Raw genomic sequence first — 22,005 nt, 5'->3', positions numbered from 1 at the left:
GAGGTGCCTGGCTCCCAGCAAGGCCACCCTGCTGCGTAGGTTTCCCCTGCCAGCCAGCATGCACGGAAACACCCCGTCCTGATCAAAACATCCCTTTTATTCCAGCAGCAGAGGCTGTGGCCAAAAGGCAGAAGGAGGCACTTGGTGGTGCTGGGTGGTGAGGGGTACAGCAGGATTAGGCCCAACCCAGCCTGGCCGCAAGGTGCTGCGTGGCACTACCTGCGCTGTCACGGGGGCCCGGTGGTGTGGGGCTGGGGCAGGGCTGCCCCAAGGGGCCCGGCTGCCCAGTGGGACAGAGGCCAGCAGTGCCACTACACATCTGTAGCTGGGCCCCACTCGTAGCCTTCGTCCTGGTCCGAGTCGTCCCTGGCCCGTGTGAACCTCTTCCTCACAGCGTCGTGCTCATATTCCCTGGGGGATGAGAAGCTGCAGTGATGCCTCTGCCACCCGGTTGGGACAAGTGGCAGTGACAGGCCGCTGCTGGGCAGGGTCAGGCCAGGCAGAGCTGGCACTGGATCCGCAGGCCCTTCCCCAGCCCCCGGGCTGGCTGCTTTAACCCCCGGGCTTGCGCAGGGTACCTGATGCTGTCGTAGCGCTGGCCCTGCCGCTGCTGCTCGGTCACCTGGGAAAGACCAGAGAGATGGGGGGGTCAGAGGCAGGGGCAGGATTTGTGCCCCAGCCTGGGCTCAGCTGCGTTCCCCCACGGGGAGCCAGAGCTGGGCATGGATGCGCGGCTGGACCCTGCACCCTGCCTGTGCTGCAGGGGACGGGACTTGGCCCCCGTAGCCGGGCACTGTGCCACCCTCCCTCTTCCCGACCAGCCCCTTGTACCAGTATGGGGTCACCCACCTGCTCGCTCAGGCCGTGGCTTGGGGACGTCTGCACTGGCTCAGAGGAGCGGGCCAGCCCGGGCTGGTCGTAGGTGTCCTCGGCCTCGCCGTCAGTGTAGGCGCCTGCCTCGCCATCTGTGTCATCGTAGTCGCTGTTGGCGTGACTGTCACAGGTGAGGTAGCCCGAGGGTGTCGCGCTTGGCGGGTTCAGCAGGTCCAGACTGTCCTCCAGGGCCACGTCTGCCTGCAGGGTGGGGATGACAGAGATCCGGGACCCCACGGGTGCGGGGGACGGGTGCGTGGCCCCATCACCTGCCTGGCTGCAGCCCCAGCAGGCTGAGCCTTGCCGCAGTGACCCCGTGCCCTGTACCTGCTCCGCCGATGTCCAAACGGGCTGGTTCTGCTGCGTCCTGATGATGTCCTTGATCATCTCGTACCAGGTGTTGCTGCTGCCGCTGAGGCTGACGGTGGCGGTGAAGAGGTGGCTGCAGTACTTCTTCATCTTGCTGGCCTGGGCGTAGAGGCGCCGGGAGCTCTTCCTGGAGTCGGGTGCCAGCCACTGGCGCATGGCCTTGATGCCCTGCCGGCTCTCAGGCTCACAAAACACCACCACCGGGTAGTACTGCATGTAGTTGAGGCGCTCCACAGCCGAGGGCGTGATGTCCAACAAGGCATGCTTGTCCTGCGGCAGGGCACGGCCATCAGCCCCGCTGGGGACAGGGACAGGGATGGAGGCCATGGGCTCTTCCCCCAGGCCCTGGCCCACCCGGCTCCAAGGACACGGGAAAGGTCTCTCACCTTTTCTGCAATCTGCCGCACTGCGTCCAACTTGATGACCTTGGCCGATGCCCCGTCTCGGGGCACGCTCGCTGCAGGACACAGAGACGTGGCGTGAGAGGGGCTGGGGGAGATGTGGCCCCCCCAGGGCCATGCCCGGCCCCAGGGCTGTGTCCCTCAAGGCGGGGTATGTCTGGGGCCTGGCTGGTATCACGGTGCATGGGGAGAGGGTGAGTGAGTCCAGGATGGTGTTGGGGTGTCACAGGGAGGGGGCAGTGAGGCAGGATCAGGACAGAGCCGCAGGTAAAGAGCTCCCGCAGGTCCTGGACACCGAGGGTCCGTCTGCTGGATACAATTTCTCCCCGGGGTGGGGGGCACTTACGGGCAATCTCAAACAGCTCGGGCAGCTCCGCGCTCAGCTTCTGCATGGCAATGTCTGCGATGGGGCCCAGGATCACCACCGGCCGCTTGAAGCTGGCTGTGGGGAAAAGACAGACTGGCTCAGGGAGGCTGGGGGCGAGGGCAGAGCTCGCAGCGCCCAGGCATCCAGCCCCGCTCCTCGAGGTGCCTGTGAGCCTGGGACTCACCCCACTCCTCCCAGGAGAGTGGAGCCCACTAGCACCCGCAGCAGGGCAGCCCCAGGGCCGACGTCCCCTGGGTGGGTCTGGGCAATGGGGACACAGCCCTGGTGCCCACCTTCCTTCAGGACCACCTTCTCATACGGCGGGTAGCGGCCCTGCTTTGTGAGGGCAGACAGGTCCTCCCGGCTCTTCCGTAGCATCTTCTTGGCTCCTCGCAGGCCCCGCAGCTTCCAAAACTCGGCCCGTGCCCCAGAGGGGTTGGCACTGGATGTGGCTTTCAGCACCGACTCCAGGCTGGCGATCTGCTCGGCCCTGGGAGGGGAAAGGGCTCAGGACCTGCAGCCTCCGGATTTACCCCCCTGCTTTGTCTCTCCGAGCTCCAAGGAGTGGGACAGGAGAAGCCAGCATCCCCGCTCAGTGGCGTGGCCAGATAAGGCTGTGGTAGCCTCTTCCCTCCGGGACCTCGGACAACCAGAGCATCAACTGCCCCATCAACCCCGAGAAGGGATTTCACTGGCTCACACTTCCCACCGCTGCTCCACCAGCCCTTGCCCTGCCTCTTACTGGGCCCACCATCCGTGTCCCCGTCTCACTGGGGAGCCATTCCCTGGCTCTGCTTGTCTTGGGGCTGTTCCCGGCTCCATCCCTACCTGCGCTGGTTGGGGATGATGCCCTTGTCCTGCTCCTGCAGGTCCCTGCCCATGCGCACAGCCAGCCAGCTCCCCAGCCTGCCCCGGTACATGGTGTCCAGCACGTGGAAGACGTCCCCACGGACAAAGCTGAGCCCCGACGGCGTGTCCTTCTCGAAGTCAAAGTGCGTCCGGATGTAGAATGAGTCGCCCACATTGGACGAGATCATCTTCCTGTAAACTGGAGCCCAGGGTGAGAGGGACCATCAGGGGAAGAGGTGACTGAGGAGGAAGATCCTGGAGAGGAAGGTGCTGGAGGGATTTGGGAAGGAGCTGGGCTGGCTGGGAGCCTCCACAGTAGCCGATAAGGAGGGCATTGGGGACATCTTTTCCTCCCATGGCTCAGGCGTGCTGGGAACAGCAGGACCTGACCCCCCAGCACACACTGGCCTCTCCAGGCTGAGCCACAGTGCCAGAAAGCCCCTGTGCTCCAGGATGCCGAGGCACAAACAGGGCCAGGATGGTCTGGTCCCCTCCCATCACCTCTCTGGAGGAGGAGGAGGGGGGTGCAGGGAAGAAGGACCACCCTGCGAGGGCAGAAAGGGCCATGGCAAGTCCAGCAGCTCTGATGCTTGCTCAGAAGAGACAGAGGATGGAGAGGCACAAGCCCAGGATGAGTCCTGTCATCACTCACTGTCCTGCTTGCTCTGGGTCCACAGCATGACGTCCTCGCCCGGTGGCAGGCTCATGAGATACTCCACGGCCTCCTCGCGGGTCAGGTTCTGGAAACTGGTGTTGTTCACCTGCCATGGAAAAGCACTTAGACATGGCCCCGCCGGCGGGACGGAGAGCACGGGTACCAGGGACGGCAGTGCCCAGGGCAGGGTGGGAGAGGTAACTGGTCCCTGTCACCCAAGTGCCTGCCACAACCCCTAGTCACCCTGAGGAGGGCCACTGGGCCAGCTGAGGTGGTGCCTGGACCCCACTGGGCATGAGCATGGTGCTGGAGACAGGACCGTCCCCTCGGGCAGTGCCCACAGAGCCAGCCCAATAGGTATGGGCCATGGGCACCAGCACTGACCCAAAACGATGCCCAGCAGGAGAAATCCAAGCCCCAGGGCGGTATCAGACCCAAGAGGGATGGGGCCAGTTCAGGTGCAGAAGCATTCGGAGTCGTTCCCAGCCCTGGGTACCTGCAGGATCTGGTCCCCTTCCCGGATGCCCTGGCTGTCGGCCGGGCTCCCCTCCTGCACGCTCGACACGAAGATGCCCACATCATTCCCGCCGGCCAGCCGCAGCCCGACGCTCTTGGCCTTCACGAAGTGCACGACCCTGGAGTCGGCGCTGTACCTGCCACGGGGGAAGCCCGACAGTGACATGCCAGGGACAGCACAGGGGGTCACCAGCCCTGTGACCCCAACCCTGCACCGGAGCAGCTCCCCACCTCCCCCAGCCCTTCCCCACCGCCTCTTGCAGACGTACCCGTCCTTGCGAGCAGCTCGGGCAGCAGGGCTGGCGTGGGGGCTGCGGCAGCCATCCCCCTCCACAGCTTCCAGCAGGTCTGTGGGGAAGGAGGGCTGGTCCAGGAGGCGGCGGTGGTTGCGCCGCTGCCGGGGCAGCCAAGGCATGGGGACACCTGGCGCGGCTCTGCCAGGGGGGTTCGGACAGCGGAGACACGCAGGAGCCCAGAGCCCACTCAGTGCCCTTAGCTCCCCCGGCCTGATCTGAGCTCACTCACCAGGGCCCCGAGCATCATCCACGGTCGTGTCGGCCACAGGGTCCCTGTTCGATCGTCTCCTCTCCCTGGAAGAAAGTTGGGGCAGGATTTAGGCAGGTCACAGGCAAGCAGTGCCAAGTGGGCAGCAGGGACAGCGGAGCAAGCTGGGGACTAAATGGCAGTCCCACCTCCAGGGTGAACCGGCTCCGGGATGGAGGAGAATCAGCCCCGGCAGACAGGGAGAGAACGCAGGGGGATCTGACGGGGGAAAGCGGGGCTCACGGGGACAGGGCAGCGCTTACGGTGGTGAATTCATCCTGGCAGCAGCTGAAGGTCGCGGGGAGGTCTCAGGGGATGGCGGATGGGACAGTTCAGAGTCGATGTCAGAGATATCTGCAGCAACAGGAGGGAAGATGCATTAGTGACCATCCAGTCCCTGTGCTGTGTATTTGGCCCCCAGCCCCGTCACCGTGTCCCCTCACCATCCATCCGGGAGCTGTCACTCTGGCTGTCTTCTATGTCAGGGATGTTGACCAGGAACTGCCGGTCGTCCCGGAGGACGAGCAGGGTCAGGGTCCCCTCTGTCCGCTCGATGAGTTGCTGGGTGTCAGCCAGGGACATGTCCTCGCTGGCCACCCCGTTGATCTGGAGGGGACAGAGCGGAAGGCCTCAGGGCACTCACTCCTGGGAAAGCCACCCCCAGGAAAGCCCCGCTCCAACGGGATGCTCCGACTGCCGCCTTCCTGGTCCCTTCCCAGCCCGGCCCCAGCTGGCTTCGCCTATCCTGGGCCGCATCCCCCTTCCTGCCTGCTTCCCAGTGGGCCCTCATCCTGCACAGAGGAACCAAATCAGCAACACTAGTGAACTCCCGCCTTTAGCTGCAGGGGGGGCCTGCACGGAGGCAGGAGCCACAGCGACCAGCTCAGACGCTTCCTGAAGTTCAGTTTTACCCTGACTTTGGCCCAGCACTGTCCTTCCACGCACCGGACTGGTGCCAGGCAGTCAGGCCCCAAGCAGACCGTGGGGCTGTGATCTCCCTGAGGTGCAGCAGCTTCTTCCCAACGGATTGCTGGGATGAAATCTGTCCCGTTTGCCCCAGAGTCACTTTGGCCCCAGCTCCCAGCAGCCACGGGTCTGCCTGGCCCATGTGTGCAAATGAAGCATCTCCCTCTCTCTATTTCCTCCTCCCCAAATACTTGAAGCATCGTTTCACCTGACACACCATGAACACCTGAGCTCCTCGGGCCAACTGCTCCCCTGGAGGGGACACACACACTCGCGGCAAGGGACCAGGCACCATGGGGATGGCGGGGAGGACAGGATCCTACTGTGGCAGTGGGATGAGCCACTGTCCCTGGTTGAACACCGCAGGGCTGCCTCAATCAGCCAGCCTTGGCACCGTAGGGAGCCGGTACCCGAGAGCCCACGCGGGGTCCCTGGTGATGGCTGAGGAGCCGGGGCAGGGTGCGGGCACCAGACAGAGCTGCCTCCAGCCAAGCTGCCATCCTTTGCAGGCAGCCGAGAGAAGCACGGTCTTGGCTTGTCCCTGCGGTGACAGTAGCCAGGGACGAGCCACCCAAAGAGGGGGAGATGCAATCCCCATAAAGTGCTGTGCGCCCCATGGGACCCCGTACCTTCAGGATGAGGTCTCCCTCCTGCAGGGAGCTGCCCTTCGCTGCCAGCCCGCTCTCCACTATGTGCTTGATGAAGAGCTGACTTCCCAGCTTCAGGCCGTAGTCTGCACCAGAGAGAGCCCATGACGGTGCTGGAGCCAGGCAGACGCAGGACCCCCTCGACGTCCCCCCTCGCCACCATCCCCACAAGCCTGCCCTGGCTCTCCCTGGGGCACCAGCAAGCCCCAAAGTGGAGCTCTGCAACCCTGGGCTGAGGCCAGACGGGTTTGGTGCACCCAGCATGGCACACACTGCTCCTCGCCGCATGCCAGACCCCGGCACCAACCCTGCCATCGCCTCCTCCCCAGGGGGATGCCCGGCCACAAATCAGGCGACCAGACCCAGGGACAGAGGGAGCGGGAGGGCCTCACCTTCGTTCTGTTTCTGCTTCACCAGGACCGACGTGATGGGCTTCATCGGCACGTCCCGGCGTGGCAGCCGCTTGAATCCCGACACCAGCGCCAGCCCGTTGGTGTCCTGTTCGTGGCTGAAGCCATTGGCAGAGCGGTGCCGGCTGTAGCCCCTCTGATCCGAGTCGCTGCCGGGGCTCTGCCTCCAGTGGCTGCTGTCCTGGCTTCGCCTCTGGCTCCGGGACACTGACTTGTGGTGGCGGCGGTCATCCCGGTGGTGGCCAGAGCTCCTCTCGCTGGACGAGTCCCCATCATAGCCCTGGCTGTGGTCCAGGTCATCCCGGGAGCGGTGCAGGGCCGGATCCGCACCGTGCGACCTGTAGTCCTCATCCGAGTCATAGCGCCGGGGCGCGGTGGGGGACCCGGGGCTGCTCTTGCTGGCGGGGAGGTGGACTTTCTTCGGCCTTTTCAGTGTCTGCAGGTGGAAAGTGAGAAGGAGAGGATGGTGGGGCCAGCCATCTCTGCCAGATGTTTCTACAGCAATTTCCAAGCCCCGAACGGGACCCCCAGGGTGTGTGGGACAGGGGAGCTGGGATGGAGACAGGCACGGTGCGGTCCCACGCACAATGCCGGTCCCCATCCCGCCGCAGGGCACACTCACAATGTTGGCGATCTTGCCACAGGTTTTAAGTGTCTGGATGGCGAAGGAGGACGAGACGTTCTCCATGGAAAGGCCATTCACCATCACGATGTGATCCTTCTTCCTGGGAGGGAAAACGCAGCTGTGGCTCTGCCCCAGGTGCAGCCCCCAGCCGGGGGAGCTGGCAGGGTGGCAAGGGCACCCGTTGCCCCAGGGGGACCCCATCCCAGCCAGGCAGGGTGGCAGCGGTGCTGGCCCTGTCCCAGCAGGAGCAATTCACTGCCCTTTCTGTCTCCACTGGCAGCAAGCGCCCCCCACGTTCCCACATCCCCATGCACTCACTGGAGCCGGCCCATTGCCGGTCCCCCGGGCACCACATCCGAAACGACCACCGCCATGTCCCCGGTCATCCTGTTGGGATGGTCCCGGCCTCCAGAGACAGCAAAGCCAAAGCCCCGTTGAGGGTCCTAGTGGGGATGGGCAGAGAGGGGTCAGGCAGAGCCGGCCCCACAGACCCCGTCCCATCCCATGGCCACCCCGGGCCGTGCTCACCTTGCTCAGCGTCACTGTGTGCTGCTCCCAGATCACCATCTCCTCCATGGTGGCCACCCGCCAACGCAAGCGAGGGATGGCGGCTGCGGTGGCCGGCCGGTGCGGCAGCCCCTGCCCAGTGGCTGGGGGCGCGGACCGGCTCCGGCTCCTCTTTGCAGCCGCTGTCCCCTTCCTCAATCCCACTTCGGGCTGCAACAAAGAGCAGAAGCAAAGCTGAGCCGCAGGCACTGGGGACCGTGAGGGTGCAGGGGACAGAGCTCCCTGCAGCGCCCAGGCACCCACCAGGGCCACCAGGACTTGCAGTCGTGTCACATCGCAGCTAACCCCGCATGGGAGCTGGCTCCAAAACCCAGAGCTGCCTCCGTGCAGCATGAAATCCCCCCCTCGGGAGGTTCAGCTCCATCCCCTTGGATGCGTGTCCACAGAAGGGGACAGACGGTGCTTCAGCGCCCTCCCACCCACCTGCTCTGGGTTCCAGCACGACGGCGGAGCCGGCAGCTCTGCCAACCGCTTCGGGAGCACCAGTGCCCTGACTTCACCCTTTGGTTTCCCTGGGTTTTCCCCAAATCCAATGTTTTCCAGCGAGGACAGAGGAGCCTGACTGACGGGGTGACGTCCCATCCAGGCTGAAATACCTGGGATGGGCCCAGGGATCCCCTCCACCGGCTCCTGGCTCCCCAGAGGAAACGTCAGCGTGAACCCAGAGAGACGCGGGATCCCTGCGTGGGGTGGGGGACAGTGGGGCCAGGGCCTCCGGCGACTTCCCATGGGGTGGGACAGGACGGAGCCAGTTTGATCAGGGACTCGAAGGGTCCGGGTTTATCCGTGCCATTGCACATGCCAAGGACACCCCGGTGAGACCATCAAGTCATTCTCTGGGGCAATGGGGACGGGAAAGCCAACAGCCCAGCACAATGCCACCACCACCACCAGGTCCTCACCCCTCCGACCGGCGCAGGGACCCACACCCATCGCCTGCCCGCACCAGCCCCGAGCCCATGGCTGGCGGGAGGTGAAACGCCCCCGCTCCCAGCCGGGCTGCCCCTTGGACGGCACATCCCACCCCTGCCCCACGCACCCCAGGGCTGCCAGCGCCCGTCCTGGTCCCACCCACAGCACGGCACAGGCACGGCATGGCCACAGCCACGGCACAGGCACAGACACGGCCCATCATGGGCACAACGGGCCACGGCCATGCCAGCGCTGCCGGGTCTGGTGTAGAGCACCTTGTGCTGCCGTCGAGGATTGGCCAGCAGCTTGGCTCGGGGAGATCTCCCCAGTGCCGACTGGTCGACAGCTGAGGCATGGGCACTGTCCCCTGGCACCGACTGGCTGGCAGCTCTGCCACGGCAGGACCCCAGGATCCAGCTGGCCAATGGCTCTGCCACCAGTGCCACCTCTCCAGGCTCTGACTGCTCGGCTGCTCTGCCATGGTAGATCCCTCTGATCTCTGATTGGCCAACAGCTCTGCTGTGGCAGATCTCCCAGGGCTCTGATTGGCCAATGGCTCTGCCATGGAGATCTCCCGGCGCTCCAATTGGCCAATGGCTCTGCTGTGGAGATCTCCCAGGCCTCTGATTGGCCAACGGCTCTGCTGTGGCAGATCTCCCAGGGCTCTGATTGGCCAATGGCTCTGCCATGGAGATCTCCCGGCGCTCCAATTGGCCAATGGCTCTGCTGTGGAGATCTCCCGGGCCTCTGATTGGCCAACGGCTCTGCTGTGGCAGATCTCCCGGGGCTCCGATTGGCCAATGGCTCTGCCGCGGCAGCAGCCCCCGGTTCTGGCCATGCTGGCCCTGCTGCCCGAGCACCCTGTCCCACGGCACCCGCACGGCCCCGTGGTGCCCGAGGGCTCTGGGACAGCCGTGCCAGGGGCCGTGCTCAGCCACGCTCAAGCCCGCTCAGGGCCCCCCCACACTGGCACCATGGGAAGCTGGAAACCTCTGCAGCCCCTTTGGGAATCGGCCGCGGGCAGCTTTGGCAGGATCAGCGGGCATCAGAGACAAGCGCTGCTGCCCCGTGGGCAATGCCGAGCAGGGATCCCATGGGGAAGCTGGGGCCGGCAGTGGGCAGCCAGCCCTGGGGCAAGTGCGGTGGCTCAGCTCCAGCACGGGGGCTTTCCATGGCCAGCCCCCAGCCGGAACCGCACCGAAGCAGCCAGCTGGGCCCCCGAAATGAGACCTGGCTCACGGCAGCCCCGGGGAGGGGTGGTGTAATCATTCACCCAGGCCTCAGAAATAGCCCCAGCCGGCTGGGCTGCAAGCCGGCGAGCGTGGAGGGCAGAGTCCGGGTTTCCACTCTGCGTCATGAGCCACTGAAACCAGCCTGAGCACCCACCCGCCACCCGCCGGTGCTCGACACGCGGGGACACATGTGCCCAGGGGGTGGCTGGGGCTGAGCAGGGCCCCAGTGGGGTGGCACCCGCGGTCCTGTCCCGGTGCTTGTAAGACTGGTAACACACAGCAGACGCCAGCATGGTGGTAGGGTGGTTTCCTGCCGGATCAGTGAGCTGAACTGGCGGGTCCCATCTCAGCCATGCCACCAGTGTCAGCCGGTCAGCGCTTGCAGGCTCCCTGGATGCCCGCCGGTGACACAGCGTGAGGCACAGGTCCAAGGGACCCCGATCGTGGGGCAGCCAGAGCATCCCACTCCCCAGGGTGACGGCTCATCCGCTGTGCCAGACCCGACCCCGCTGCCACCCAACACAGCCTCCCACTGTCCCCAGCCAGCTCCCACTGCTGTCCCATCACCGGGGTGCCACAAATCGCCCACGCACCTGTGTCCCACTGCCACCGGTGGCTCTCCGTGGGCAGCGGCAGTCTGGGGCGGGAGGGACAGCGTGGGGACAGCAGCAGCTCCTGTCTCGCAAGCCAGCCCGGGCAGCGCCCACGGTGCCACCAAGCCCCGGTTCTGTCCCCGGTCTCCCCCTGGGGACCTGGCGTAGGGCCTGCCCCGAGCCAAAGGCCAAGGCTGGCAGCCGGAGGAGCCGGCTCAGCCGGTTTCCAACAGAAACCAGCCCGCACGTGAAATGGCCCCGCCGGGAGAGGCAGTATCTGGGCAGAGCTGACCGCAGCCCAGCCTGACGCGCCTGGCACCAGGCACCGGCAGCATGGGCAGCCCCACGCACCCCAGTCTGCCCCACACATGCACCATGGCCGGCATCTCCCAGGGTTTTCAATGCCAAACGAAGCCCGGGCTGTGCCGGGGCAGCTCGTCCTACTGCACGGTCCCTGATTCAGGGCTGTGCCTGGCCCTGGGTGACACCGCCGGCAATGCCCACCGTGGGGACAGCAACGGGTGGGGAAGTTATTTATTGGAAAGCAATGCACCCTGCCCACCCCAGCCTTGCCCCACAGCCATCCCCACCGCCCATAACCTGTTTCCCAACTCCCCCGCCGACAGGGGTCCTCAATCTGGGACCCCAAAGCCTTTCTGGGATCAGCGGGGTCCCTGGTCTCAGCCAGTGCTGCAAAACCGCTTGTCCCTTGCCTGGTCCTGGCCGTGCAGGACCAGGGTCCCGGATCCCCCCAGAAGCTCCAGTTAGACCCAACCCCACCCACATTGCGATGGACCGATCCTGACCCCCCACTCTGGGAAAAGGGTCTGTGGAAGGTCTGAGCCAGCCGGGGTATAGACCAGTAGGGTGAAGGCATGTCCTCCAGCCCTCGGGCACGGAGCTGCGACGGCGGGGTCCCAGGATCCCCCCCCGGGGTATCTCCCTGCCACCGGGGCAGCACTCCAGGAGGGTCAGCAGGCCCTGGAGCCACCCGGAGAGGGACAAAGCATGGCCGGTTCCCCAGGTGAAAGCAGGGCTGGGTCCCTGTCCCCAGACGGGAATGGGGGCCAGCAGATCCCGGGGGGACAAGGTTAGGCACTCACCGAGCCTGGAATCCGACCAGGAAGGAGCTGAGCTCCCGGGCTGGTGGCAGTGGTGTCACTCCAGGGTGCCTTGCGTAACCCTTTGTGGGCCAGACGCTGCCTGCAGGAGGGAAGGAGGAGGAAGGGGGTCCCGGGGCAGCTTCGCAGGCACAGCAGGAGTCACAGGGCCTGTCCCTGCTGTCCTCCATGGTGCTGGTGGCTCAGCCACGTCCACTCGCCCTCCCCCCCAGTCCCGGGCAGAGACAGGCTCAGCAGATGGTGAGGGTGGTGGTGCCGGGTCGGGGGTCCTTCCCCCCAGGCTGGCCCTCTCCAAGGAGGTGGTGGGGCTCTGCGCCAACCCGCGCTGCCCCGGACCCCCAAACCCCCCAGCAGCCCTGCTCGGGAGTCCCGGGGAGACCAAACAGCTTCACCCAGTGCCCCAGGAGGGGCCAGGGCTGGTGGCCAGCCTGGGGCTCCAGGTCCTGGGGGGGTGTGGGGGAAAAGGCGACCCTGCTGACAGCTGCCGTCCCCTTCCCTCCCCTTCCCCTTCTCCTCCATCCCCCACCTGGGGACCAGCCCCACGCCATTCTTCCTCCCGCGGGGTCGCTTTCCTGCGGTGACAGAAAGCAGCTCCACGCCTGGGCTCTCCGTCCAGGCAGCCGCTTCCAGCCGGGGCCGGTACTGGTGCCGCAGCTCGCAGCCCAGCGGCGGGGCGTCGTGGGGGGACCAGTTCTTCCTGAACCCCAGAGCCGGAGACATGGAGCCGCCGCCGCTGCTTTCCCCACCGCTCCTCAGATCAGCATCAAGAGGCTCCTTCTCGCCGAAGCCTCCCACCAGCCCCGAGGGGAGCAGGCAGCAGCTCTCGTCCAAGCGGCCGCTGCTCGCCGGGCCCAGCCGCAGCCTCCCCAGCCGCTCTGGGGCCACCGGTTGCCCTCCCACGCCGGGACGTGGCCGCGAGCCCCTCGGGCGGGGGGACGGGGACGCCGCCGAGCAGCCTCATGAGGGCCACCGGCACCTTCCCCCAGGGGTTTGTCCCCCGGGGCCGGGGCACACTGGCGTGAAGGGACGGGCCCGGGAGAACCGGCGGGGCCGGCCCGGGCTGACCCGCACCCCGAGGCCTCCCCGGGCCCTGGGCCGGCCGCCGCGGTGCCGCTAGATGGTGCCAGGGGCCGGGCGGGCCGCGGGGCCGGGAGGAGCCGGGCCCCGGCCCGGGGTGGGGAGCGGCGGGGGCGCTGCGCGGGGTCGGGGTGGGCCGGCCCCGGGGCACGGCGGGGTGAGGAGCCGGCGGAGGGGAGGCGGCGCCCGGCACCGGGAGGGCCCCGGTCCCGCGGAAGAGGAGGGGAACCGGGGCCTCCGCCGCGCCGGGGCCCGGCACAGGACCGCGGCGGGGGCGGCGGGGCCCGGGGCAGGAGGCCCCGCACCGGGGCAGCGGGCCGGCCCCGCCCCCGCTGCCATGGCGACCGGGACTCTATGGTGCCTCCCGCCCGCTGGAGAGGACGGTTGTGGCCTTTCTCTTCGCCGCTCTACGGTGCGCGAGGCCCCGTCCCTCTCCCCGCGCCATCCAGCCGGGAGCGGTCCCGGTCTCGCTCCCGCTCCCACAGCCCGCGGACTATCGCGACAGCCAGTCCTCATGTCGCAATTAATTTCGGCGGAAGGGGACCGCGCTACTTCCGGTGCTGGCCGCGGCCCCTTCCGCCCTACGGCGCTGGGGCGTGTCTAGCCGCGGCGCCTCCCGCGCTCTATGGTCCCCGCCGTTCCCAGTCTCCTCAGCGGCGGCGGCCGGAGCCGGGAGGAGCGCGGCGGTGGCGGCAGCGGGCGCGGGCCTGTCCTGCCCCGGGCCTGCCCTGCCCGCGGCCTTCGCGGCGGCCATGGAGCTGGAGGTGCCCGAGGAGGCGGAAGGCTCGGCCGTGGCGGGTGCCGGTGCCATCAGCCCGGAGGCCGGCGTGGGGGGACTGGACGCGGCAGGAGGTAACGGGCTGCGAGCAGCGGGCGGCCGGCACCCGCGGCCGGGCTTCCCGCCGTGTCCCCCCGCCGCCGCCGAGGGGCTGCTCCCGGCCGGGCCCCCCGGAGCGTCTGTCCCCGCGTCCCGGCCCCCCTCGGGCCCGGAGTGGTTTAGCCCAGCCGCCCCCCCCGGGGGGGGGGGGGTCCGAGTGGTACCTCCCGGCCGGGCCCCCGCCTTGTGCCGTGTGTCCCCGGGGGGGAGGGGGGGGGCGGCTCCGAGTGGTTCGGTCCAGCCCCCCCACCGTGCCACCCCCGGGGCCCCGCCTGGTCCCGTCCAACCGCCGCTCCCCCCCCGGCACCCAGAATGGTTCCGCCCCCCAGGGCTGCCCCTCGGCCCGGGACCCCCGGGGCACCGGAGGGGGGGGCCCGGCGCTGCCCCTCGCCCCCCGCCCGCCGCGGGCCGTCCCGGGCCGGTGCTCGCTGGGGGGAGGCTGCGGCCGCGGGAGCTTCTCCCCTCCAGCCCCGCTGCCGGCCCCCTCGGGAGCGGGTCCCCCCTGCGCCGGGCATCCCCTCCCCTCGGCGGGGGTCCCGGGGCCCCGGGCGGCGGGGGCCGGTTGTGAGCGGCAGGGAGCGACCCCGGGCCTGGCCGCAGCCCCGGCAGCAGCGGGAACAAAAGGGTTCGGGTCCCCGGGTGGGCAGGACCGGCTGCGAGGGGCCGTGGGCGCCCGCCTCCGCTGCCTCGCAAGTCGGAGTTCGTGAACAACCTCAAAATCGCTCAAAATGGCTCGGTTTGGTTTTGCGCCTGACCTCCCGGCCCCGCTCCGTCGGGGGCTGGCAGGATCCTCTGCGGGCCTGGCGCGGAGCCGCCGAGCGCCTGCCGGAGCCCGAAGTTCGCTCGGAGCTTGCTACGAGGCAGGCGGGCTTTGGTTGTGTTACGGCAGCAACCTCCTTGTCTTCGGGCCTTTAAACGAGGATCGTTAGACCTAAAAACCAACAAATTACAGCGGAAGCCGCGATTCATTCAGAGGTGTCGTCTGCCGCGTTGCGGGGCTGGGTGTAAGGTGTAATTTTCGGTAAGGCGCTGAGACGTAGGCAAGCAGCAAGCTGTCCTTGGCCCTGCTGCTTCGGTTCCTCCGTGCTGCAAGGAAAATGGAGGGGCTGGCTGCGGGGCCGGTGCGTGCCGCTCGCTGTGCTGCTCGCTGTTCCCCCGGCCACTGGCCGCGCTCCCCGCCCGCCGCTCCCACCTCTTCTTCGGGAGCATGCTCCCGGCACGGCGTGGCTGGTGGGCTTCCAGCTCAGGATCCCGAGGGAGCGAAAGAGAGAGCCTCTTGCCGACGAACAATTAAAATGTTGTTTATCCTTCTGATTTCTCTGTCACCTTTCTGGGTTTTGGGGAGGGCGGAGGGTTGTTGCTCGGGACAAGACGAGGTGTCTGCGGAGACTGTTGCTCCGGAGGGGTTTAAGCAGGGAGCGTGTGTTTTTCTTCCCTTTGCAAGTAAATCTGAATTTACGAACCTGTAGGCTGTCTTACCTTACGCTGATAGTAAAAAAAAAAAAAAAGATGAAACGGAGCCAGTAATCTCACCGGTGCTTTGATTTTTTGAGTCAAGTTGCTTACTCCTCACTTGGGTAGCATCCAAATTGTGTCACTTGGCCTCAACCGTGTGCGAAACCGGAGCTCCCAGGAGGGCCAGGGACAACGCGCACGACGGCTAACGAGTGTTTTCTGGAAGAGAACAAAACCCGGGGGGACTGGAGGTGGCCCTCGGTGGGCTGTGCACAAAGGCCCGGCTACACCCGCACGCGGGGCGGGCTGCCGGCACACGTCGATGCGCTCTGTGGTCCTCCTTGCAGCAGATGGGAATGCCGTACGGCGGAGCGATGTGCCCAGGAGCAGAGGGGGTTTGTGCTGAACGCCGTCCTGTTTTGTTGACCGTTTCAAAGCTGATGGCGACAAACCCAATTTAGCGTGCGCAGCGCTGGTGCCTTTGCTGCTATTTGGAGCAGCAACGGAGGTGGTGAAGTGCTCGTGACCCGCCGATGCAGGTGCTTCATGCTGCTCACCTTCATGCTCGTGCCATTGGTGAAGGATTACCAGCATAGCCGAAATCTGCTCCCCGGGTCTTTGCCAGAGAGCGAGGATGGCTGCGTGCTGCGCTCTTACTAAACGAACGTGGTGGGGTTAATCTAATCCAGAGCGTGGGTCAGGTCAGCAAAGACCTTCCCCAAGTGCCCGGTAAATATGGAGAGGGGAGCCGGTTAGCGCGGTACGGGAGTAAAACTGGATGGAGGAGAGGGGCTGAAAGTCAGGGAGACGTTGGCAGTAGGTTGACTTAAGGCACAGAGAGTATTCTGAGGGAGCTTTTGGAAGTCTCATAATATGCTTCGAGGGAGAAAACTTCATTTCGTGCCAGCAGCTGGGCTCGTACATGAACACACAGGCCCAATTCGTCCCTTTCTGAGAACGTGGCTTTGAGGTTTTTACGTGTTGTAACCACTGTGGTTGAAAAGGGAGTTTCAGAACCTGAGGGGTGTGAATGCCTGCTGTGCCTCCCCCCCAGATCCGCATCCCCTCGCCCTGGGAAGGGGCTGCAGGGAGCGTAAGACACTGTTCCTCGGTTTTGGCGGGGAGAGCTGTCGGCAGGAGCGGAGCGCGGAGGCCCTGCGTGCGTGCGGGGTGACGGGTGAGCACCCGGATCATTCGGGCTGGGGTGCCCTGACCCCAGAAATGGTTGAGTGAGGAGAGGGCACGTCGCCATCCCTCTGCCTGGGCGCAGCCCTGAGACAGAGGGTCTGGAAACCTCCGTGTTTCCAAGGGGGCTCAAGTTATTGGAGAGCTGTTGGTACAAAGCTGATAGCAAAGCTGGTCTCCACCATCTCGTTGCAAAGGTGGAAATTCTCAGCCTGATGGGGAAGTGGAGCTGACGTCCGACTTCCATTTCTCACGTCTCCTGTTACATGGGTTGCAGTCTGCCCATCATTTATGGGTTAGAGCCTGGGTGGAAGCCTCCAAAGTGTTCTTCAGGGTTGAATTCCTCTGCTGGAGGTAGCTGAAATGATTTAACAAGTATTTATGCTCTTGTTCAACAGTTGTCTCACTGTACGCAGAGCTGGAGATAGCACAGTGGAGATCCTGGCCCCAGCCACTGGTGCCGAGCGGGCTGGATGCTGGCGGCACCTGTAAGGCCATCTGCAAAAAGCACTGGGAGAGCGATGATTGCGACAGACGAAGAACGGTATTGCGGCTCTTCCCTCTTTCCAATGATAACTTTGAAGTGACTTTTCAAGGGTTGCTGGAAGCAATTTTTTCAGCGAGCAGATTAGAGATAAGAGAAGAATTCCACCCCGTGGGGCACAAGCAGTTCAATCCATACCGACGTGATGGAGAGAGAAACTGGAGAGAGCTTATCAGCTTGAGGAAAAATCGAATGTAAACATCATCCCCAGCATGATTATGGTTCACAGCTTAGTTGGATGTCACATGCCTCTTTCCCGTGAAATGGTGCTAGTGAAGATGATGACAGAGGGAGTCAGCTAGGCAAAAACAGACAGAAAAACACCCTGCGCCTTGAACTTTTAAAGACCCTGCAGTTACTTCACAGTCAATAAGTCACAGCTCAGCTGCAGGGAAGGAGGAAGGCAATGAAAATAGAATTCAGGCTGCTCTGGCAAATTAGTTTTCCTTTAAGATCTGAATTGGCTGGAAACAAATAGGGAAGCTGGGATTATGGGGCCTGGGAGCTGCACAGGGCAGCATTCCTACGGCAGGGAGATCTGGGCACTGCCCCGAAGGATGCTAAGCCCGTCTGTATCGGTGTCAGGACAGGCTGGAGAATGAATCCCCGAGAACCTAGGAAGAAGAATGATTAATCTAATTTTCATTAACTAGCATTTGGCATTGACCTGTATATAATAGCCCGTTACGCCACTGCTGGATCTGCGGCTGGCAGAGCTGCTGCCGCCGTGTCCCACTTGGGAAGCTCGCTGGGCCTCTCCAGAAGGGCTCCTCAGGGAATGACCTGAGTGGATTTAGCATGAGCAGTGCATAATTTGGGAATGATTAGTGAAGTGATTCACTGACATGACCATTATGGGCTCTCGCCAGATGCACAATCTTATTAAATATGATTTTCCCATATAAGGTGGTTGCAGCCTGAAAAGCAGCAGCAGGAATTCCAGTGCTCACTTTCTTCATGAACACAGCTTTCAATCGCAGCCGGTCAAGTCCAGAAATAGGTCTGCCACGGCTGCGCCATACCCTTACAAAGGCTCGGAGAGCCCTTCTCATCACGTGCTGCTTACATCTTTGTCACATTTGATTATTCCTGTCCCTCTTTTCAGGCCGCCAAGCATCTTCCTGTAGACCAGGATTAATCTATAGAGGCCTGGCAGGTGCCTCGCTCCTGGCATGGATGCGGTACCCGCGTGCCCTATGGGACCTTACCGGCACGAGATCAGTTCCCATCTGCGTGTGTGGGAGCTGCAGGCGTTACATGGATATAATTAACTTGCACCCCTCGCCCGTCAGAAAACGTTGCACCTTTTGCACCGCACCGGGGATTGTCAGAAGCAGAGTTAGAGGGGGAAATGTTTGCTAGCTCCCGGTGCGAGGAGGGTTTGGCTGTGTTTAGGTGTGAGCGACCTTCAGCAGGCTGGTTCACACGCTCCGCTCCCACCAGCAGCGCAGGGACAGAGCTGCTGGTCGTGTCGCTCGCAGGAGATGCTCCCTCTCACAGCCCGGCTGTGGAAAAGCAGAAGCCGGAGCGGGTCTTACCCTCCGCAGCTGGTCTGATCCCATGGGTGCACCCTCCCTGATCTCCCCTGGAGCCTGTGGTGCCGAGGGAGCTGGCAGGAGCAGCGGGTGTCAGAGCAGGCTGCCGATTTTCAGGCATGCTCTCTAGACCCTGGGAAGTTTAAAGCAGAGGCTGTGGCACCTCCTTTTCTCAAAGATGCATGTGTGGGGAGAGGGGCGACTGTGTATGTTTGAACTCATAAATAGCAGCAGAACAGTAGAAGGCGGCCTAGGTGAGGTTTTTTGTTTCCCATTAACTCTTTCCAGGCCTCTAACCAAAATTTCTGATAATCCCCTTTAAATTTAATTTGTTTAATAGCCCAGTTGACAGTGTCACTTCCCTTCCGCTATCTCCTGAGCCGTTGCCTTCTAGGCCTGCAAGCTGGGTTGCTTTGTGAACGTGCCCAAGAACAGAATTTCTTAGTCGCATCAGACTGGAGATCTGTGATCACGTCCGTGGGGCCGGGCAGAAGCTATTTTTAAAGCCTTATGCAGGTGCAAAGCCCTGGTGGTTTGGTGTGGGTTCCCAATAAGTAGCTACTATCGGGGCAGTACCTCTGTGTGGTGTTTTGCCATTTCTAAATCCATCTGTGGCTGGTGCTGACACTCAAAGGAGCAAAATATTGTCATTTTCTGTAAGTCAAAGGGCAGAGCTCCTGGCACGAGCACCCTCTCTGCGTTTGCTGCCTGTTGATGGTGCACCGCTCCGCGTTCATCCAACAAACAAGTGCAACCGCTTGCATCTTCCTCTGACGGGAAGGATGCTGTAATGAAAACGTGCGCCGTGCTGAGCCCCTGCCTACCCGCGGCTGCCTGTCTGTTCCGCTGCGTGACTGCACTCATGGCAATGAACCGAAAGGTAAATCAAGGCGCTGCGAGGGACTGGAAACAAAAGACCATTTAATGCTGAAACGAACCAACAAAAAACGCAAGAAAGAAGAGGGCTGTGTAAAAAAAAAAAAAAAAAAAAAAAAAAAAAAAAAAAACACAAAAACGAACTGGTGGCCTGTGCAAAGTGAGTTTTGTCCTGATCCTTATCAGCACTGATCTCCTCAGCAGAGCAGCCTGGCGTTGCTCACCTACCCACCTGGGGAGCTGTGTGCCAAAAGGAAAAGCATCTGTTGGCTTTCCCAGGCTTTCCACCTCCTCTCCGGATAACTAGCAGGCTGAGTCCCTGGAAGGGGAGCCCAGCCTCTCCAACCAGCCCTAAAAGAGCCAATGATAATAAGGTAATGTTGGGGTTTTTCCTTCTTTAGGTAGATCTTAGAAATACTTTGTTCCCAAGCAGCCTCGCACTTGTTTGTTTGAGTTTTTCAGTGTTGCCAGTAGCTGAGTTAACCTCAGGACTTTCTGGGAAACATTTTCTGTAATTAAAAAGCTAAAAGTGATGGGAGCAGCTTTTCTGTCACTTCGTCTCTTCTCACCCACGTATTTAAGCAGAAAATGCTGTCAACCCCTAATTAAGTGTCGTCGTCTTCCATCATGTGTTCTTGTGGCTTCCCCAGCTTACGTGTGGGTTTTTGCACTGGCTTGCGGTGAATAACCCAGGCTGAGTCAGAGTACATGCTGCGGCGGTGAAGAAATCTGGAGGCTTCAGTGTGTTCAGTTGCCCCGGTGTTCACGGCCCGTCCGATGCCACTGGTCACTGCTAGCCGCGACTTGTTTCATCATCTCACGGCTTTGGGGAGAGGCGGCGAGTCTTTCACCGTATGAGTTAGCCCCTTTGCTTCTCTTCCAGCTTGCTTTGAATACAGAAAAGCCGCCACTCTTCCCTAATTCCGTTTAAAAAAATACAAATACGCTCAACTAGAGAGTCAGTGTGTAATGTGAACGGTTCTCTTAAATATTTACTGTAACACAGAAACAGGCTGGAATAATTGATATTTGAAGAATAGCAGCGTTTTATAGCGTGGAGACTGCGTGTTCTGTACAGTTGCATCTCTGGCAAATGACTGTTCCTGGAGCTGTCCCTCTGGATAATTGCGTGGCTTTGCAGCCATTTGATCTGGAGCTGCAGAAAATGAACCGCGCGATGTCCAGTCTCTGCCTGTACGCTTTGCGTTCAGCGTGAGGAGCGTGAAACGCTTTGCAGGCTCATCGAGGGCACTCAGTCCTCATCTCCTCTGTAATTAGCAGAATCTGCGTGTTCTCTTTGCAGAATTTGCTATTGGAGAGAGTGGGAAAGACTTCCTGGGAGGAAAGAGAAGTTGGAAACCGGCTGTTTTCTTCTCTGGCGTCTACACTGTTGCAGACCTGCCTGTTGTGCGAGCAGTGCTTGGAAAGGAAGGGCCCAGGATCCAGTAGCTCACCTGTAGCTGCTCCTGCTGCATGAGGCGCTCGTTGATCCGGCAAAGGAAGCTGGGTCGTGGCCCGGGGTTTGTCACAAGACCGACCTGGGCAGATACGCCGCCGCTTCTGAAAGGGCCTGGAGATCAGCCGAGCACGGGACCACCACGTGCAACAAGCTCGTGTCCTTGTTCTGTGTGAAACAGCTCAATCTCCTGAACTTGGAGGAATTAACGGATTGTGAGATGAGGGCAGCTTTGCCTTGTTTACAGTCATTAAAACGTAGCAGTGCGCTGTTGGGATGGTACCATTAAGTGGCACGGGCTGGTGGGGAGCTTGGTACCGGTCAAACTCCAAGTAGCTCAAACGCCGCTTTTCACTTTACTGCATAACATTAAATCTCTCCCAGCCACGCAGGGGAACGATGTTTAATTCAGCTCCTGCCTTGTGCTCCGGCTGCCACTGCTAAGACTTTGCTGCTTCTGCGTTCTGGATTTGCAGTGGTCCCGTGGGTGCCTGCGGTAGCTGTTGCTGAGCGATGCTCTCGCGTGGGGCTTGGTGGCTCCTGCCAAATGACTTCTCTTGCGCTTTGAGGGTCCGTGTAGCCAGAGTAGTTAATAACTCTTCATTTAAACTTGGCGATGCTTTCTCTGATGAAGCTCTGTCAAACTACTGACTCTTCCAATTCAAATTCTCTGTGTTCCTGTACCATGATAGACGCCTCCTAATTTCTTCTCCAGAAGATCTGGGAGTATTTCGACCTCAACCAGCACTGATCTTCTGGAGAAAAGGCAGCTCGTCAGCAAAGGGGAGCGCTGGGCTGGGAGCCAGTCAGGTCCCTACTCTTTCACTGAATTTAGTAATTCAGAGTAATTCCACAGCTGTTTCATGTTTTTTCCATAGGAGGCAAAGAGATCTGCTGCTTTTGAGACCGGGTAGCTGAGTTCACGCTGTCATTCAGCAGGGCTGATGTTGGAAGCCTGTCCTTAATGTAACTCAAACTGGGCACGTTGGGATGCTGCCCTTCAAAATGAGTGTCTTGAATGTGTCAGACCATGGTGGTGACCATGTTGTGATTCTGCAAGAGTAGAATTAGTCAAGGTTATTTTGCCCTTTCATTTGCTGCCTGGCGAGATGTCGTTTAAATTGCCGGTTAAACTTTTCTTCCCCTTGGAGTTTGCCGTTCTCAGTTGCTGCTTTATATTCTGTCACCCCAAGTAAGTTAAGATCCAGATCTCCAGTGGCTGAGACAGCCACTGAGACCAGTGAAGCGCAGCCTGATGGACTTGAGGACTGACACGAAAAACGTTGAGGACTGACACGAACGACACACATAATCTCCATGAAAAGAGCATCGTTTGCAAAGTCAGCCTCTCGTG

General features: G+C 62.2%; 2 protein-coding genes across 8 annotated transcripts in view; one reads left to right on the top strand and one right to left on the bottom strand.

The window, feature by feature from the left end:
- Positions 1-79: 79 nt before the first annotated feature.
- Positions 80-13,208, bottom strand: TJP3 (tight junction protein 3). The gene is made up of 21 exons (XM_087769406.1): positions 12,173-13,208; positions 11,629-11,728; positions 7,750-7,938; positions 7,540-7,664; positions 7,219-7,321; positions 6,579-7,032; positions 6,169-6,272; positions 5,017-5,179; positions 4,837-4,927; positions 4,556-4,620; positions 4,300-4,378; positions 4,011-4,167; positions 3,512-3,620; positions 2,839-3,058; positions 2,304-2,500; positions 1,990-2,085; positions 1,629-1,699; positions 1,201-1,512; positions 850-1,074; positions 579-622; positions 80-411 (listed from the first exon to the last, which is right to left on the bottom strand). Exons 1-21 carry the CDS (start codon positions 12,364-12,366, stop codon positions 312-314), a joined length of 3,198 nt encoding a protein of 1,065 aa, XP_087625532.1. The 5' UTR covers positions 12,367-13,208; the 3' UTR covers positions 80-311.
- A 114-nt stretch (positions 13,209-13,322) lies between these two features.
- PIP5K1C (phosphatidylinositol-4-phosphate 5-kinase type 1 gamma) overlaps positions 13,323-22,005 on the top strand; it is a 46,687-nt gene continuing 38,004 nt past the window's right edge. For all 7 annotated transcript variants that reach the window (XR_015707324.1, XR_015707326.1, XR_015707325.1 and 4 more), the window contains exon 1: positions 13,323-13,575. Coding sequence is in view for 3 of the 7 variants with exons in the window: in XM_087769411.1 (XP_087625537.1) it covers positions 13,476-13,575 (100 nt within the window). In the remaining 4 variants the exon portion in view is untranslated. The remainder of the gene's footprint in view (positions 13,576-22,005) is intronic.

This window comes from Nipponia nippon, unplaced genomic scaffold (assembly GCF_047370975.1).
Source record: "Nipponia nippon isolate SJK-2023a ecotype South Korea unplaced genomic scaffold, ASM4737097v1 scaffold_31, whole genome shotgun sequence".
In the NCBI taxonomy this organism is placed as follows: domain Eukaryota; kingdom Metazoa; phylum Chordata; class Aves; order Pelecaniformes; family Threskiornithidae; genus Nipponia; species Nipponia nippon.
This window is presented reverse-complemented; position numbering and strand designations above follow the sequence as displayed.